Raw genomic sequence first — 19,289 nt, 5'->3', positions numbered from 1 at the left:
TCGTGAGCAGTTCTCACCTTAAGATGGATTTGACTGATAGTGTTTTGGTGGGGCTGTATGGCAGACTGATCTTCAGAGTTCCCTGGGGGAGAGAGAGGAGAGGAGATAATCTCAGGTGTGGATGTGGAAAGTAGTCATCATGATTAGTCTAATCATCTATCGGAACAGAAGACGGACCTCCATCCAGACACTGATCTACAGTAAGATCAGATATGCATGTTTCACCTTAATGATCAAGGTTTTGCTCTGGGGAGAGTGAACTGATCCTAAATCTGTATCTAAAGGCAACTTCCAACAAGACCAATGCTTAAGGTGAAGGATTTTGTGAGAGTAAGCAGATCCTAGATCTGTGCAAAAAGTCAATTTGTATGAATACCAATAGGCTTTGGGAAGGGTGATCTGATTCTAGATCCTTACTGTCTTCCTCCAGAGGATGGCTCTGTACTGAGGGACCCGCTGGTTGTTCTGGTCGGACAGAACCACAGACAGGTAGAAGGGATTCTTCTCTGCATCCGTACCAATGTAGTTCTGGTGGACTGGGGGGACAACACACACTGTCACACACTGTCACACATTTACTAGGGACGAAACGAGAGAAAACACTCCCAAACTGAGTGAAACGGGGAGGCACTATCTGAATGCTAGTTTTCGTTTTGAATTGATTTATAATTGTCTTTCTGTCGTTTGTTTGTTTGTTGTGTGGTCATGAGAGTTTCTGTTACTTTCTGTCAGGAAGTCACGGTGAGGTCTAGTTTTTCCTGTATGGAATGTTGACTAGTGTGTGCATGCATGCATATGTATCTGCTTTAATATATGTGTGAGTGTATGTGCGTGTGTGTGGGTGCGTGCATGTGGGTCATATACAACAGAACCTTAGACAAAACCGCTTCACATTCAGCGCCCTCTCTACCTGGTTGACACGGCAACGTATTCAGACCACTGACCAGAACCCCGAAACCCAATTCAAAACAGGAACTCTGCCCTCTCTCGCCCACCCTCTCTCTTTATCTGGTTTTTCCTTTCTCTCTCTCCATCCCTTTCTTTCTCTCTCTCCATCCCTTTCTTTCTCTCTCTCCATCCCATTCTTTCTCTGTCTCTCTCCATCCCTTTCTTTCTCTCTCTCCATCCCTTTCTTTCTCTGTCTCTCTCCATCCCTTTCTTTCTCTCTCTCCATCCCTTTCTTTCTCTGTCTCTCTCCATCCCTTTCTCTCAATCTCTCTCTCCATCCCTTTCTCTCCACCTCTCCATTTATTTTTCTCTCTCTCCATCTCTCTCTCCACTTCTCTCTCTCTCCATTTATTTTTCTTTCTCTCCACCTCTCTCTTCATCCCTTTCTTTCTCTCGCTCTCTCCACCTCTCTCCATCCCTTTCTTTCTCTCTCTCTCTCTCCATCCCTTTCTTTCTCTCTCTCTCTCTCCATCCCTTTCTTTCTCTCTCTCTCTCCATCCTTTTCTCTCCATCTCTTTCTCTACTCATTGTTCCCCTGACTCCCTCTATGAAAGGTATTCATTCTGATTTGAATCAGTTCACTTGGACTTAGACTTGGGGCCTTGTTTTGTTCTGTGCTTAAAGAGTATAAGACACACACCCACACCTAGCTGTAAAGATAGAAAGAAGAAGGAGGGAAGGAAGGAGGGGGGTAATGCATTTTTAACGACCACCATGACTAGGCTCTCAGGAGCCTACTGGCTGCTCATGTTGACTAGGGAGCCAGTCAGATGCTAATGTTGTTATCTCCCAGCGTGTGTGTGTGTGTTTGTGTGTCTGTGTGTGTGCGCGTGCACATGCGCGTGTGTGTGCATATGCATGTGCGTGCGTGCGTGCGTGCGTGTGTGCGTGTGTGTGTGTGTGTGAGAAGTGAGCCTCTGCTCACCATCTTCCTCTGACTGTCTGCTTCTTTCTGGGTTGTGCCAGGCTGTGTCTGCAGGTTCACTGTAGCTATGGAAGGATCTATGGGATTCACCCTGCTGATAGACTAGCATTAAACTAGGAGCTAAGGTAAGGACTTTAAAAAGTCCTGACCCTACAGTCTGTATACTGGTCAGGTCACATGGTCTGGAAAAAGTCCTGACCCTACAGTCTGTATACTGGTCAGGTCACATGGTCTGGAAAAAGTCCTGACCTCATGTAAAGCATATGGCATTGACTACTCACTTAGAAAAAAGGGTTACAAAATAGTAAAGTCCACATAGAACCCTTTTTGGTTGTAGATAGCACATTTTAGTGCACAAGTGAGTGTGTGTGTACCTGTGTACCTGTGTACATGTGTACCTGTGTGCGTGGTTTCAGGGTTAATTCTGTGTGGTTTCAGGGTTAATTCTGTGTGGTTACAGGGTTAATTCTGTGTGGTTACAGGGTTAATTCTGTGTGGTTTCAGGGTTAATTCTGTGTGGTTACAGGGTTAATTCTGTGTGGTTACAGGGTTAATTCTGCGTGGTTTCAGGGTTAATTCTGTGTGGTTACAGGGTTAATTCTGTGTGGTTTCAGGGTTAATTCTGTGTGGTTTCAGGGTTAATTCTGTGTGGTTACAGGGTTAATTCTGTGTGGTTACAGGGTTAATTCTGTGTGGTTACAGGGTTAATTCTGTGTGGTTACAGGGTTAATTCTGTGTGGTTTCAGGGTTAATTCTGTGTGGTTACAGGGTTAATTCTGTGTGGTTACAGGGTTAATTCTGTGTGGTTACAGGGTTAATTCTGTGTGGCTTCAGGGTTAATTCTGCATGGTTTCATGGTTAATTCAGCGTGGTTTCAGGGTTAATTCTGTGTGGTTACAGGGTTAATTCTGCGTGTTTACAGGGTTAATTCCATGTGGTTACAGGGTTAATTCCATGTGGTTACAGGATTAATTCCGCGTGGTTACAGGGTTAATTCCACGTGGTTACAGGGTTAATTCCGCGTGGTTACAGGGTTAATTCCATGTGGTTACAGGGTTAATTCCATGTGGTTACAGGATTAATTCCGCGTGGTTACAGGGTTAATTCCACGTGGTTACAGGGTTAATTCCGCATGGTTACAGGGTTAATTCTGTGTGGTTTCAGGGTTAATTCTGTGTGGTTACAGGGTTAATTCTGTGTGGCTTCAGGGTTAATTCTGCGTGGTTTCATGGTTAATTCAGCGTGGTTTCAGGGTTAATTCTGTGTGGTTACAGGGTTAATTCTGCGTGTTTACAGGGTTAATTCCATGTGGTTACAGGATTAATTCCGCGTGGTTACAGGGTTAATTCCACGTGGTTACAGGGTTAATTCCGCGTGGTTACAGGGTTAATTCCATGTGGTTACAGGGCTAATTCCGCGTGGTTACAGGGTTAATTCCATGTGGTTACAGGGTTAATTCCATGTGGTTACAGGGTTAATTCCATGTGGTTACAGGGTTAATTCCACGTGGTTACAGGGTTAATTCCGCGTGGTTACAGGGTTAATTCAGCATGGTTACAGGGTTAATTCCGCGTGGTTACAGGGTTAATTCCATGTGGTTACAGGGTTAATTCCATGTGGTTACAGGGTTAATTCCATGTGGTTACAGGGTTAATTCCATGTGGTTACAGGGTTAATTCCGCGTGGTTACAGGGTTAATTCCATGTGGTTACAGGGTTAATTCCATGTGGTTACAGGGTTAATTCCATGTGGTTACAGGGTTAATTCCATGTGGTTACAGGGTTAAAATAGAAACAACTCAACGGGTTAATTCTAAGTATTAATTCCGAGTGGTTAAAGTTAAGAAGGCTTAAAACAAAATAAGTAAAAACAGGGCCCTGTTTCCATCAAGTATCATCGAGTACTCTCCTGGCTTGTAGAACATTGTGAATTGCCATGACGCAGTGGTCTGAGTGTTATGAGTTCGATCCCAGTGCTGCGCCATTGATTATTTTTCGTGAGCGCCGAGGAAGTCGGAAGACGACTGGTATTTCTAGTGACAAGGCTGGATTCAAATACACTCCCATACATTTAGCCCAGACATTTGAAAGTAGTATTTGAAATAAGTAATTTATGGGAAATTATTTTCAAAATACTTGAAAATACTTCCAATAGAATTGTTATTTATTTATTTACCTAAGCAAGTCAGTAAAGAACAAATTCTTATTTACAATGACGGCCTACCGTCATGGGGACGGCTGCTGGGATTAAAAAATAGTCATAAATACAATATCAATATAGGACAAAACGCACATCACAACAAGAGAGACAATACAACACTACATAAAGTGAGACCTAAGACAACAACATAGCAAGGCAGCAACACATGACAACACAACATGGTAGCAACACAACATGGTAGCAACACAAAATATGATACAAACATTAATGGGCAATTTATTGGAGTAGTTGATTCGAGCCATTTTATTGGAAAATACTCAAATTCACAGAAATAAGTATTTCAATAACAACTAATCAAATACACATGTATTTGAACCCAGGTCTGGGGTGTGTGTGATTGTGTGTTTGTGTTTGTGTGTGTGTGTTTATGTGTTTGTGTGTGTGTGTGTGTGTGTGTGTGTGTGTGTGTGTGTGTGTGTGTGTGTGTAACAGAGAGGAGATGAGATGAGTAGAACAGACCTTTGCCCAGGAAGTATTTGAAGAACCATCTGGTGTGGTACTCTGGGTTCTCCAGATGGACATCGGTTCTTCTCCAGGTTCCCGGGGTGTAGTCCGTCGTCTACACACACACACACACACACACACACACACACACACACACACACACACACACACACACACACACACACACACACACACACACACACACACACACACACACACACACATATACACACACACAGATAGGTTAGTGACAAACACACACACACATGCTTCCACACACACAATAAATATTTCACATCACAACACTCACAACAAACCTGATAATGGTCTCTGTACACAAGGGCGATTCATAACACTGTTGTCACTATTACATACAGTATAGTACACACACACACCACACACACACACACACACACACACACACACACACACACACACACACACACACACACACACACACACACACACACACACACACACACACACACACACACACTGTGACAGGTGGGATGGGTTCTTAAACAGAGGGGAGAGGAGATAGGAGACACTTTAGTTTGTTTTTCTTTGCAGGGAAAACATTCCAGGTTGTCATGGTTACTGAAGCAACGGTGCTTCAGCTGAGAAAGGTGGAAGTGGTGTGTGTGAGTGAGTGTATGTGTGTGTGTGCATATATGTGTGTGTGTGTGTGTGTGTGTGTGTGTGTGTGTGTGTGTGTGTGTGTGTGTGTGTGTGTGTGTGTGTGTGTGTGTGTGTGTGTGTGTGTGTGTGTGTGTGTGTGTGTGTGTGTGTGTGTGTGCGCGCGTATGTGTGCATGTATGAGTGAGTGAGTGAGTGAGTGAGTGAGTGAGTGAGTGAGTGAGTGTGTGAGTGTGCGTGGGTGCGTGCGTGCATGTGTGTGTGCATATGTGTTTGTGTGTGTGCGTGCGTGTGTATGAAAAAAGTATTTAAATGTATGCACTCCCTACCGTAAGTCACTCTGGATAAGACAGTCTGCTAAATGACTAAAATGTAACAAAATGTGTGTGTAAATACAATAGAATAGTCAAATTGACAGTGATGTACACTGTCATATCTGGTGCATGTTAGGGCATGAACGTGACGGTGATGGAGGGGATAGTGATAAAACATAAATGAAGACAAAAGTGTTGCTGTTTTGTTGTTCTCTTCGCCCATTCTCCCTATGGAGAGGAACGACAAAAAGAGAGCGAGAAGAGGAGAAGCTACACTGAACAAAAATATAAACGTAACATGTAATGTGTTAGTCCCATGTTTCATGAGCTGAAATTAAAGATCCCAGAAATGTGTTTACGTCCCTGTTAGTGAGTATTTCTACCTTGCCAAGATAATCCATCTACCAGACAGGTGTGGCATATCAAGAAGCTGATTAAACAGCATGATCATTACACAGGTGCACCTTGTGCTGGGGACAATAAAAGACCACTCTAAAATGTGTAGTTTTGTCACACAACACAAGGCCACAGATGTCTCAAGTTTTTAGGGGGGAGTGCAATTGGCATGCTGGCTGCAGGAATGTCTACCAGAGCTGTTGCCAGAGAATGTAATGTTCATTTCTCTACTATAAGCCGCCCCCAACGTCATTTTAGAGAATTTGGCAGTACGTCCAACCGGCCTCACAACCACAGACCACGTAACCAGGCCAGCCCAGGACCTCCACATCTGGCTTCTTCACCAGCGGGATAATCTGAGACCAGCCACCTGCATTGCAGACGAAACTGTGGGTTTGCACAACCAAAGAATTTCTGCACAAACTGTCAGAAACCGTCTCAGTGAAGCTCATATGCATGTTCGTTGTCCTCACCAGGGTCTTGACCTGACTACAGTTTGGCGTCGTAACCGACTTCAGTGGGCAAATGCTCACCTTCAATGGCCACTGGCACCCCGGAGAAGTGTGCGCTTCACGGATGAATCCCGGTTTCAACTGTCACGGTCAGATGAAAGACAAGAATGTATGGCGTCGTGTGAGCAAGTGCGTGCGTGGGTGGAAGACAGATAGAAGTTGCTGATGGCAACGTTGTGAACGTGGTGCTGGTGGGGTTATGGAATGGGCAGGCTTAAGCTACGGACAACCAACACAATTGCATTATATTGATGGCAATTTGAATGCAGAGATATCGTGAAGAGACCCAAAGGCCCGTTGTCGTGCCATTCATCCGCCGCCATCACCTCATGTTTCAGCATTATAATACACGACCCCATGTCGCAATGATCTGTACATAATTCCTAGAAGCTGAAAATGTACCAGTTCTTCTATGGCCTGCATACTCACCAGACATGTCACCCATTGAGCATGTTTTGAATGCTGTGGATCGACGTGTACGACAGCGTCACAGATAGAACAATGAGACATATATTTCACCAGATGTATAAATGTGAAGCATCCGCTTGACGTTGCCACTTACTACCATATATGGTAGTGAGAGGAAGCACAGCGTCCGTCAGTGGGAGAAGATGGAAGGAGATGGATTTTGGCCGACATTCTGTACATTTTGTCATCGCTGAAACATTTGATCTTAATACAGTTTTCTGTTCTAAAAACTACCATGTGTTATGAACAGAGTGGACTAAGTTTTGTAGACTTTACCCTTTGCCAGAGTAGGCATTCCCTACCTGAAATATGCAGACGTAAGCTAGAATGGGCCAATAGGATTTTGCTAGGCCGTGCTTGGCTCAGCCCAACTCCTTGCTTGTTCTGCCCACTATGACTCATTTGTTCACATTGGAAACGGCAGGCTGTGGTCTATCTTCGTTTAGATATGAAAATCTTTGGCAGTATGTTCCAGTTCCCACCAATATCCAGCAACTTCGCACAGCTATTGGAAAGTAGTAGGACAACATTCCACAATAACACAGAACCCAAAGCAAATCAGGGGGAGAAAATAGGCTTCTTCAAAGAGAACAAATCATAGTTGTTATGCTGGGAAGTAGATGACAGATGTTCCTTCTTCCTTGTCCTCAGTGATTCTCCACAGAACTAAGTGACAGGATGTAATTTATAATGCCCAACCCTAGCCTGTGGTTGAACAATTAGAATTCCTGGCAATAAAATTGGGCCAATGGCCAGATAACAAGTATCCCATTTCAGGCTCAATGTATAGACAATTTGAACCAATGAGAACTTGCCACATGTAGCTATGAGTCCTGGACTGAAATTCCTCCCATGTCTCTGACCCATTAATCAATAATTCCTTATTACAGAAAAACAACTATTTCCATTGATTGTTAATTCCCTCTTGACCTTTAGTCCTCTGCATTGTGTCTTAAACTATTCGTACAAGCCTGATCAACTCTATGCGAAGGATATGTGTCACACTACATGAGGCAAGCGGTGGTCACACCAGATACTGACTGGCTTTCTGATCCATGCCTCTACCTTTAAAAACAATCTGTGACCAACATATGCATATCTGTATTCCCAGTCATGTGAAATCCATAGATTAGGATGTCACAGGAAGGCCAAAAAGATCATCAAGGATTCCATGTCTATGTACATAGGGCAGCAGCCTCTAAGATGCAGGGTTGCGCAACCGGGTGGTAGCCGGCTAGTGATGGCTATTTAACATTCTGATGGTCTTGAGATAGACTCTGTTTTTCAGTCTCTCGGTCCCAGCTTGGATGTACCTGTACTGACCTCGCCTTCTGGATGATAGCGGGGTGAACAGGCAGTGGCTCGGGTGTTTGATGTCCTTGATGATCTTTTTGTTCTTCCTGTGACATCGGGTGCTGTAGTTGTCCTGTAGGGCAGGCAGTGTGCACCCGGTGATGTGTTTGGCAGACTGCACCACCCCCGACAGGATGCTCTCAATTGTGCATCTGTAAAAGTTTGTGAGGGTCTTAGGGACCAAGCCGAATTTCTTCAGCTTCCTGAGGTTGAAGAGGCGCTGTTGCTCCTTCTTCACCATACTGTCTGTGTGGGTGGACCATTTCAGATTGTCAGTGATGTGTACGCCGAAGAACTTGAAGCTTTTCATCTTCTCCACTGCGGTTCCGTCGATGTGGACACGGGTGTGCGCCCTCTGCTGTTTCCTGAAGTCCACAATCAGCTTTATAGATATAGATTTTTCAGAGTTGGGAGGTAGTAACATTTTTCCGCATTGGGAGGTAGTAACATTTTTCCGCATTGGGAGGTAGTAACATTTTTCCGCATTGGGAGGTAGTAACATTTTTCAGCGTTGGGAGGTAGTAACATTTTTCAGCGTTGGGAGGTAGTAACATTTTTCAGCGTTGGGAGGTAGTAACATTTGGAAGCTTTGGGAGGTAGTAACATTTGGAAGCATTGGGAGGTAGTAACATTTGGAAGCATTGGAAGGTAGTAACATTTGGAAGCTTTGGGAGGTAGTAACATTTGGAAGCTTTGGGAGGTAGTAACATTTGGAAGCATTGGAAGGTAGTAACATTTGGAAGCTTTGGGAGGTAGTAACATTTGGAAGCTTTGGGAGGTAGTAACATTTGGAAGCGTTGGGAGGTAGTAACATTTGGAAGCTTTGGGAGGTAGTAACATTTGGAAGCTTTGGGAGGTAGCAACATTTGGAAGCTTTGGGAGGAAGTAACATTTGGAAGCGTTGGGAGGTAGTAACATTTGGAAGCGTTGGGAGGTAGTAACATTTGGAAGCGTTGGGAGGTAGTAACATTTGGAAGCATTGGAAGGTAGTAACATTTGGAAGATTTGGGAGGTAGTAACATTTGGAAGCATTGGAAGGTAGTAACATTTGGAAGCTTTGGGAGGTAGTAACATTTGGAAGCTTTGGGAGGTAGTAACATTTGGAAGCGTTGGGAGGTAGTAACATTTGGAAGCTTTGGGAGGTAGTAACATTTGGAAGCGTTGGGAGGTAGTAACATTTGGAAGCTTTGGGAGGTAGTAACATTTGGAAGCTTTGGGAGGTAGCAACATTTGGAAGCTTTGGGAGGAAGTAACATTTGGAAGCGTTGGGAGGTAGTAACATTTGGAAGCGTTGGGAGGTAGTAACATTTGGAAGCTTTGGGAGGTAGTAACATTTGGAAGCTTTGGGAGGTAGTAAAATGTGGAAGCTTTGGGAGGTAGTAACATTTTTCAGCGTTGGGAGGTAGTAACATTTGGAAGCGTTGGGAGGTAGTAACATTTCAAAGCTTTGGGAGGTATTAACATTTGGAAGCGTTGGGAGGTAGTAACATTTGGAAGCTTTGGGAGGTAGTAACATTTGGAAGCTTTGGGAGGTAGTAACATTTTTCAGCGTTGGGAGGTAGTAACATTTGGAAGCTTTGGGAGGTAGTAACATTTGGAATCGTTGGGAGGTAGTAACATTTGGAAGCGTTGGGAGGTAGTAACATTTCAAAGCTATGGGAGGTATTAACATTTGGAAGCGTTGGGAGGTAGTAACATTTGGAAGCTTTGGGAGGTAGTAACATTTGGAAGCTTTGGGAGGTAGTAACATTTTTCCGCATTGGGAGGTAGTAACATTTTTCCGCATTGGGAGGTAGTAACATTTTTCAGCGTTGGGAGGTAGTAACATTTTTCAGCGTTGGGAGGTAGTAACATTTGGAAGCGTTGGGAGGTAGTAACATTTGGAAGCGTTGGGAGGTAGTAACATTTGGAAGCTTTGGGAGGTAGTAACATTTGGAAGCATTGGGAGGTAGTAACATTTGGAAGCATTGGAAGGTAGTAATATTTGGAAGCTTTGGGAGGTAGTAACATTTGGAAGCTTTGGGAGGTAGTAACATTTGGAAGCATTGGAAGGTAGTAACATTTGGAAGCTTTGGGAGGTAGTAACATTTGGAAGCGTTGGGAGGTAGTAACATTTGGAAGCTTTGGGAGGTAGTAACATTTGGAAGATTTGGGAGGTAGCAACATTTGGAAGCTTTGGGAGGAAGTAACATTTGGAAGCGTTGGGAGGTAGTAACATTTGGAAGCGTTGGGAGGTAGTAACATTTGGAAGCTTTGGGAGGTAGTAACATTTGGAAGCATTGGAAGGTAGTACCATTTGGAAGATTTGGGAGGTAGTAACATTTGGAAGCTTTGGGAGGTAGTAACATTTGGAAGCTTTGGGAGGTAGTAACATTTGGAAGCTTTGGGAGGTAGTAACATTTGGAAGCGTTGGGAGGTAGTAACATTTGGAAGCTTTGGGAGGTAGTAACATTTGGAAGCGTTGGGAGGTAGTAACATTTGGAAGCGTTGGAAGGTAGTAACATTTGGAAGCTTTGGGAGGTAGTAACATTTGGAAGCTTTGGGAGGTAGTAAAATTTGGAAGCTTTGGGAGGTAGTAACATTTGGAAGCGTTGGGAGGTAGTAACATTTGGAAGCGTTGGGAGGTAGTAACATTTCGAAGCTTTGGGAGGTATTAACATTTGGAAGCGTTGGGAGGTAGTAACATTTGGAAGCGTTGGGAGGTAGTAACATTTGGAAGCTTCGGGAGGTAGCAACATTTGGAAGCTTCGGGAGGTAGTAACATTTGGAAGCTTTGGGAGGTCGTAACATTTGGAAGCGTTGGAAGGTAGTAACATTTGGAAGCGTTGCGAGGTAGTAACATTTGCAAGCGTTGGGAGGTAGTAACATTTGGAAGCGTTGGAAGGTAGTAACATTTGGAAGCTTTGGGAGGTAGTAACATTTGGAAGCGTTGGAAGGTAGTAACATTTGCAAGCGTTGGAAGGTAGTAACATTTGCAAGCGTTGGGAGGTAGTACATTTGGAAGCATTGGGAGGTAGTAACATTTGCAAGCGTTGGGAGGTAGTAACATTTGGAAGCGTTGGGAGGTAGTAACATTTGGAAGCTTTGGGAGGTAGTAACATTTGGAAGCGTTGGAAGGTAGTAACATTTGGAAGCTTTGGGAGGTAGTAACATTTGCAAGCGTTGGGAGGTAGTAACATTTGCAAGCGTTGGGAGGTAGTAACATTTGGAAGCTTTGGGAGGTAGTAACATTTGGAAGCGTTGGGAGGTAGTAACATTTGGAAGCGTTAGGAGGTAGTAACATATGGAAGCGTTGGGAGGTAGTAACATTTGGAAGCGTTGGGAGGTAGTAACATTTGGAAGCTTTGGGAGGTAGTAACATTTGGAAGCGTTGGGAGGTAGTAACATTTGGAAGCTTTGGGAGGTAGTAACATTTGGAAGCGTTGGGAGGTAGTAACATTTGGAAGCTTTGGGAGGTAGTAACATTTGGAAGCGTTGGGAGGTAGTAACATTTGGAAGCATTGGGAGGTAGTAACATTTTTCAGCGTTAGGAGGTAGTAACATTTGGAATCGTTGGGCGGTAGTAACATTTGGAAGCTTTGGGAGGTAGTAACATTTGGAAGCTTTGGGAGGAAGAAACATTTGGAAGCTTTGGGAGGTAGTAACATTTGGAAGCGTTGGAAGGTAGTAACATTCTGAAGCGTTGGGAGGTAGTAACATTTGGAAGCTTTGGGAGGTAGTAACATTTGGAAGCTTTGGGAGGTAGTAACATTTGGAAGCTTTGGGAGGTAGTAACATTTGGAAGCTTTGGGAGGAAGTAACATTTGGAAGCTTTGGGAGGAAGAAACATTTGGAAGCTTTGGGAGGTAGTAACATTTGGAAGCGTTGGAAGGTAGTAACATTTGGAAGCGTTGGGAGGTAGTAACATTTGGAAGCTTTGGGAGGTAGTAACATTTGGAAGCGTAGGAAGGTAGTAACATTTCGAAGCTTTGGGAGGTAGTAACATTTGGAAGCGTTGGGAGGTAGTAACATTTGGAAGCGTTGGGAGGTAGTAACATTTGGAAGCTTTGGGAGGTAGTAACATTTGGAATCGTTGGGAGGTAGTAACATTTGGAAGCATTGGAAGGTTGTAACATTTCGAAGCTTTGGGCGGTAGTAACATTTGGAAGCGTTGGGAGGAAGTAACATTTGGAAGCGTTGGGAGGTAATAACATTTGGAAGCTTTGGGAGGTAGTAACATTTGGAAGCGTTGGGAGGTAGTAACATTTGGAAGCGATGGGAGGTAGTAACATTTGGAAGCTTTGGGAGGTAGTAACATTTGGAAGCTTTGGGAGGTAGTAACATTTGGAAGCGTTGGAAGGTAGTAACATTTGGAAGCTTTGGGAGGTAGTAACATTTGGAAGCGTTGGAAGGTAGTAACATTTGCAAGCGTTGGGAGGTAGTAACATTTGGAAGCTTTGGGAGGTAGTAACATTTGGAAGCTTTGGGAGGTAGTAACATTTGGAAGCTTTGGGAGGTAGTAACATTTGGAAGCTTTGGGAGGTAGTAACATTTGGAAGCTTTGGGAGGTAGTAACATTTGGAAGCGTTGGAAGGTAGAAACATTTGGAAGCGTTGGGAGGTAGTAACATTTGGAAGCTTTGGGAGGTAGTAACATTTGGAAGCGTTGGAAGATAGTAACATTTCGAAGCTTTGGGAGGTAGTAACATTTGGAAGCGTTGGGAGGTAGTAACATTTGGAAGCGTTGGGAGGTAGTAACATTTGGAAGCTTTGGGAGGTAGTAACATTTGGAATCGTTGGGAGGTAGTAACATTTGGAAGCATTGGAAGGTAGTAACATTTCGAAGCTTTGGGCGGTAGTAACATTTGGAAGCTTTGGGAGGTAGTAACATTTGGAAGCGTTGGAAGGTAGTAACATTTGGAAGCGTTGCGAGGTAGTAACATTTGCAAGCGTTGGGAGGTAGTAACATTTGGAAGCGTTGGAAGGTAGTAACATTTGGAAGCTTTGGGAGGTAGTAACATTTGGAAGCGTTGGAAGGTAGTAACATTTGCAAGCGTTGGAAGGTAGTAACATTTGCAAGCGTTGGGAGGTAGTACATTTGGAAGCGTTGGGAGGTAGTAACATTTGCAAGCGTTGGGAGGTAGTAACATTTGGAAGCGTTGGGAGGTAGTAACATTTGGAAGCTTTGGGAGGTAGTAACATTTGGAAGCGTTGGAAGGTAGTAACATTTGGAAGCTTTGGGAGGTAGTAACATTTGCAAGCGTTGGGAGGTAGTAACATTTGCAAGCGTTGGGAGTTAGTAACATTTGGAAGCTTTGGGAGGTAGTAACATTTGGAAGCGTTGGGAGGTAGTAACATTTGGAAGCGTTAGGAGGTAGTAACATTTGGAAGCGTTGGGAGGTAGTAACATTTTTCAGCGTTAGGAGGTAGTAACATTTGGAATCGTTGGGCGGTAGTAACATTTGGAAGCTTTGGGAGGTAGTAACATTTGGAAGCTTTGGGAGGAAGAAACATTTGGAAGCTTTGGGAGGTAGTAACATTTGGAAGCGTTGGAAGGTAGTAACATTCTGAAGCGTTGGGAGGTAGTAACATTTGGAAGCTTTGGGAGGTAGTAACATTTGGAAGCTTTGGGAGGTAGTAACATTTGGAAGCTTTGGGAGGTAGTAACATTTGGAAGCTTTGGGAGGAAGAAACATTTGGAAGCTTTGGGAGGTAGTAACATTTGGAAGCGTTGGAAGGTAGTAACATTTGGAAGCGTTGGGAGGTAGTAACATTTGGAAGCTTTGGGAGGTAGTAACATTTGGAAGCGTAGGAAGGTAGTAACATTTCGAAGCTTTGGGAGGTAGTAACATTTGGAAGCGTTGGGAGGTAGTAACATTTGGAAGCGTTGGGAGGTAGTAACATTTGGAAGCTTTGGGAGGTAGTAACATTTGGAATCGTTGGGAGGTAGTAACATTTGGAAGCATTGGAAGGTTGTAACATTTCGAAGCTTTGGGCGGTAGTAACATTTGGAAGCGTTGGGAGGAAGTAACATTTGGAAGCGTTGGGAGGTAATAACATTTGGAAGCTTTGGGAGGTAGTAACATTTGGAAGCGTTGGGAGGTAGTAACATTTGGAAGGGATGGGAGGTAGTAACATTTGGAAGCTTTGGGAGGTAGTAACATTTGGAAGCTTTGGGAGGTAGTAACATTTGGAAGCGTTGGAAGGTAGTAACATTTGGAAGCGTTGGGAGGTAGTAACATTTGGAAGCGTTGGAAGGTAGTAACATTTGCAAGCGTTGGGAGGTAGTAACATTTGGAAGCTTTGGGAGGTAGTAACATTTGGAAGCTTTGGGAGGTAGTAACATTTGGAAGCTTTGGGAGGTAGTAACATTTGGAAGCTTTGGGAGGTAGTAACATTTGGAAGCTTTGGGAGGTAGTAACATTTGGAAGCGTTGGAAGGTAGAAACATTTGGAAGCGTTGGGAGGTAGTAACATTTGGAAGCTTTGGGAGGTAGTAACATTTGGAAGCGTTGGAAGATAGTAACATTTCGAAGCTTTGGGAGGTAGTAACATTTGGAAGCGTTGGGAGGTAGTAACATTTGGAAGCGTTGGGAGGTAGTAACATTTGGAAGCTTTGGGAGGTAGTAACATTTGGAATCGTTGGGAGGTAGTAACATTTGGAAGCATTGGAAGGTAGTAACATTTCGAAGCTTTGGGCGGTAGTAACATTTGGAAGCGTTGGGAGGTAGTAACATTTGGAAGCGTTGGGAGGTAGTAACATTTGGAAGCTTTGGGAGGTAGTAACATTTGGAAGCGTTGGGAGGTAGTAACATTTGGAAGCGTTGGGAGGTAGTAACATTTTTCAGCGTTGGGAGGTAGTAATATTTTTCAGCGTTGGGAGGTAGTAATATTTTTCAGCGTTGGGAGGTAGTAACATTTGGAAGCTTTGGGAGGTAGTAACATTTGGAAGCTTTGGGAGGTAGTAACATTTGGAAGCTTTGGGAGGTAGTAACATTTGGAAGCTTTGGGAGGTAGTAACATTTGGAAGCTTTGGGAGGTAGTAACATTTGGAAGCTTTGGGAGGTAGTAACATTTGGAAGCGTTGGGAGGTAGTAACATTTGGAAGCGTTGGGAGGTAGTAACATTTGGAAGCGTTGGGAGGTAGTAACATTTGGAAGCTTTGGGAGGTAGTAACATTTGGAAGCTTTGGGAGGTAGTAACATTTGGAAGCGTTGGGAGGTAGTAACATTTGGAAGCTTTGGGAGGTAGTAACATTTGGAAGCGTTGGGAGGTAGTAACATTTGGAAGCTTTGGGACGTAGTAACATTTGGAAGCGTTGGGAGGTAGTAACATTTGGAAGCGTTGGGAGGTAGTAACATTTTTCAGCGTTAGGAGGTAGTAACATTTGGAATCGTTGGGCGGTAGTAACATTTGGAAGCTTTGGGAGGTAGTAACATTTGGAAGCTTTGGGAGGAAGAAACATTTGGAAGCGTTGCGAGGTAGTAACATTTGGAAGCGTTGGGAGGTAGTAACATTTGGAAGCTTTGGGAGGTAGTAACATTTGGAAGCGTTGGAAGGTAGTAACATTTCGAAGCTTTGGGAGGTAGTAACATTTGGAAGCGTTGGGAGGTAGTAACATTTGGAAGCGTTGGGAGGTAGTAACATTTGGAAGCTTTGGGAGGTAGTAACATTTGGAATCGTTGGGAGGTAGTAACATTTGGAAGCATTGGAAGGTTGTAACATTTCGAAGCTTTGGGCGGTAGTAACATTTGGAAGCGTTGGGAGGAAGTAACATTTGGAAGCGTTGGGAGGTAATAACATTTGGAAGCTTTGGGAGGTAGTAACATTTGGAAGCGATGGGGGGTAGTAACATTTGGAAGCTTTGGGAGGTAGTAACATTTGGAAGCTTTGGGAGGTAGTAACATTTGGAAGCGTTGGAGGTAGTAACATTTTTCAGCGTTGGGAGGTAGTAACATTTGGAAGCTTTGGGAGGTAGTAACATTTGGAAGCGTTGGGAGGTAGTAACATTTGGAAGCTTTGGGAGGTAGTAACATTTGGAAGCGTTGGGAGGTAGTAACATTTGGAAGCGTTGGGAGGTAGTAACATTTTTCAGCGTTAGGAGGTAGTAACATTTGGAATCGTTGGGCGGTAGTAACATTTGGAAGCTTTGGGAGGTAGTAACATTTGGAAGCTTTGGGAGGAAGAAACATTTGGAAGCTTTGGGAGGTAGTAACATTTGGAAGCGTTGGAAGGTAGTAACATTTGGAAGCTTTGGGAGGTAGTAACATTTGGAAGCTTTGGGAGGAAGAAACATTTGGAAGCTTTGGGAGGTAGTAACATTTGGAAGCGTTGGAAGGTAGTAACATTTGGAAGCGTTGGGAGGTAGTAACATTTGGAAGCGTAGGAAGGTAGTAACATTTCGAAGCTTTGGGAGGTAGTAACATTTGGAAGCGTTGGGAGGTAGTAACATTTGGAAGCGTTGGGAGGTAGTAACATTTGGAAGCTTTGGGAGGTAGTAACATTTGGAAGCGTTGGGAGGAAGTAACATTTGGAAGCGTTGGGAGGTAATAACATTTGGAAGCTTTGGGAGGTAGTAACATTTGGAAGGGATGGGAGGTAGTAACATTTGGAAGCTTTGGGAGGTAGTAACATTTGGAAGCTTTGGGAGGTAGTAACATTTGGAAGCGTTGGAAGGTAGTAACATTTGGAAGCTTTGGGAGGTAGTAACATTTGGAAGCGTTGGAAGGTAGTAACATTTGGAAGCGTTGGAAGGTAGTAACATTTGCAAGCGTTGGGAGGTAGTAACATTTGGAAGCTTTGGGAGGTAGTAACATTTGGAAGCTTTGGGAGGTAGTAACATTTGGAAGCTTTGGGAGGTAGTAACATTTGGAAGCTTTGGGAGGTAGTAACATTTGGAAGCTTTGGGAGGTAGTAACATTTGGAAGCGTTGGAAGGTAGTAACATTCTGAAGCGTTGGGAGGTAGTAACATTTGGAAGCTTTGGGAGGTAGTAACATTTGGAAGCTTTGGGAGGTAGTAACATTTGGAAGCTTTGGGAGGTAGTAACATTTGGAAGCTTTGGGAGGAAGAAACATTTGGAAGCTTTGGGAGGTAGTAACATTTGGAAGCGTTGGAAGGTAGTAACATTTGGAAGCGTTGGGAGGTAGTAACATTTGGAAGCTTTGGGAGGTAGTAACATTTGGAAGCGTAGGAAGGTAGTAACATTTCGAAGCTTTGGGAGGTAGTAACATTTGGAAGCGTTGGGAGGTAGTAACATTTGGAAGCGTTGGGAGGTAGTAACATTTGGAAGCTTTGGGAGGTAGTAACATTTGGAAGCGTTGGGAGGAAGTAACATTTGGAAGCGTTGGGAGGTAATAACATTTGGAAGCTTTGGGAGGTAGTAACATTTGGAAGCGTTGGGAGGTAGTAACATTTGGAAGCTTTGGGAGGTAGTAACATTTGGAAGCGTTGGGAGGTAGTAACATTTGGAAGCTTTGGGACGTAGTAACATTTGGAAGCGTTGGGAGGTAGTAACATTTGGAAGCGTTGGGAGGTAGTAACATTTTTCAGCGTTAGGAGGTAGTAACATTTGGAATCGTTGGGCGGTAGTAACATTTGGAAGCTTTGGGAGGTAGTAACATTTGGAAGCTTTGGGAGGAAGAAACATTTGGAAGCGTTGCGAGGTAGTAACATTTGGAAGCATTGGGAGGTAGTAACATTTGGAAGCTTTGGGAGGTAGTAACATTTGGAAGCGTTGGGAGGTAGTAACATTTGGAAGCTTTGGGAGGTAGTAACATTTGGAAGCGTTGGGAGGTAGTAACATTTGGAAGCTTTGGGAGGTAGTAACATTTGGAAGCGTTGGGAGGTAGTAACATTTGGAAGCTTTGGGAGGTAGTAACATTTGGAAGCATTGGGAGGTAGTAACATTTGGAAGCTTTGAGAGGTAGTAACATTTGGAAGCATTGGGAGGTAGTAACATTTGGAAGCTTTGGGAGGTAGTAACATTTGGAAGCTTTGGGAGGTAGTAACATTTGGAAGCTTTGGGAGGAAGAAACATTTGGAAGCTTTGGGAGGTAGTAACATTTGGAAGCGTTGGAAGGTAGTAACATTTGGAAGCGTTGGGAGGTAGTAACATTTGGAAGCTTTGGGAGGTAGTAACATTTGGAAGCGTTGGAAGGTAGTAACATTTCGAAGCTTTGGGAGGTAGTAACATTTGGAAGCGTTGGGAGGTAGTAACATTTGGAAGCGTTGAGAGGTAGTAACATTTGGAAGCTTTGGGAGGTAGTAACATTTGGAATCGTTGGGAGGTAGTAACATTTGGAAGCATTGGAAGGTTGTAACATTTCGAAGCTTTGGGCGGTAGTAACATTTGGAAGCGTTGGGAGGAAGTAACATTTGGAAGCGTTGGGAGGTAATAACATTTGGAAGCTTTGGGAGGTAGTAACATTTGGAAGCGATGGGGGGTAGTAACATTTGGAAGCTTTGGGAGGTAGTAACATTTGGAAGCTTTGGGAGGTAGTAACATTTGGAAGCGTTGGAAGGTAGTAACATTTGGAAGCGTTGGGAGGTAGTAACATTTGGAAGCTTTGGGAGGTAGTAACATTTGGAAGCGTAGGAAGGTAGTAACATTTCGAAGCTTTGGGAGGTAGTAACATTTGGAAGCGTTGGGAGGTAGTAACATTTGGAAGCGTTGGGAGGTAGTAACATTTGGAAGCTTTGGGAGGTAGTAACATTTGGAAGCGTTGGGAGGAAGTAACATTTGGAAGCGTTGGGAGGTAATAACATTTGGAAGCTTTGGGAGGTAGTAACATTTGGAAGCGTTGGGAGGTAGTAACATTTGGAAGCTTTGGGAGGTAGTAACATTTGGAAGCGTTGGGAGGTAGTAACATTTGGAAGCTTTGGGACGTAGTAACATTTGGAAGCGTTGGGAGGTAGTAACATTTGGAAGCGTTGGGAGGTAGTAACATTTTTCAGCGTTAGGAGGTAGTAACATTTGGAATCGTTGGGCGGTAGTAACATTTGGAAGCTTTGGGAGGTAGTAACATTTGGAAGCTTTGGGAGGAAGAAACATTTGGAAGCGTTGCGAGGTAGTAACATTTGGAAGCATTGGGAGGT

General features: G+C 43.8%; 1 protein-coding gene across 4 annotated transcripts in view; it reads right to left on the bottom strand.

The window, feature by feature from the left end:
• Positions 1 to 19,289, bottom strand: part of garnl3 (GTPase activating Rap/RanGAP domain like 3) — a 234,930-nt gene that overhangs the window by 79,275 nt on the left and 136,366 nt on the right. For all 4 annotated transcript variants that reach the window (XM_055873909.1, XM_055873911.1, XM_055873912.1 and 1 more), the window contains exons 4-6: positions 4,553 to 4,652; positions 418 to 536; positions 18 to 82 (exon numbers count right to left, since the gene is read on the bottom strand). In XM_055873909.1, the coding sequence (XP_055729884.1) occupies positions 18 to 82; positions 418 to 536; positions 4,553 to 4,652 (284 nt within the window). The remainder of the gene's footprint in view (positions 1 to 17; positions 83 to 417; positions 537 to 4,552; positions 4,653 to 19,289) is intronic.

Source organism: Salvelinus fontinalis, chromosome 21, assembly GCF_029448725.1.
Source record: "Salvelinus fontinalis isolate EN_2023a chromosome 21, ASM2944872v1, whole genome shotgun sequence".
Lineage (NCBI taxonomy): Eukaryota > Metazoa > Chordata > Actinopteri > Salmoniformes > Salmonidae > Salvelinus > Salvelinus fontinalis.
This window is presented reverse-complemented; position numbering and strand designations above follow the sequence as displayed.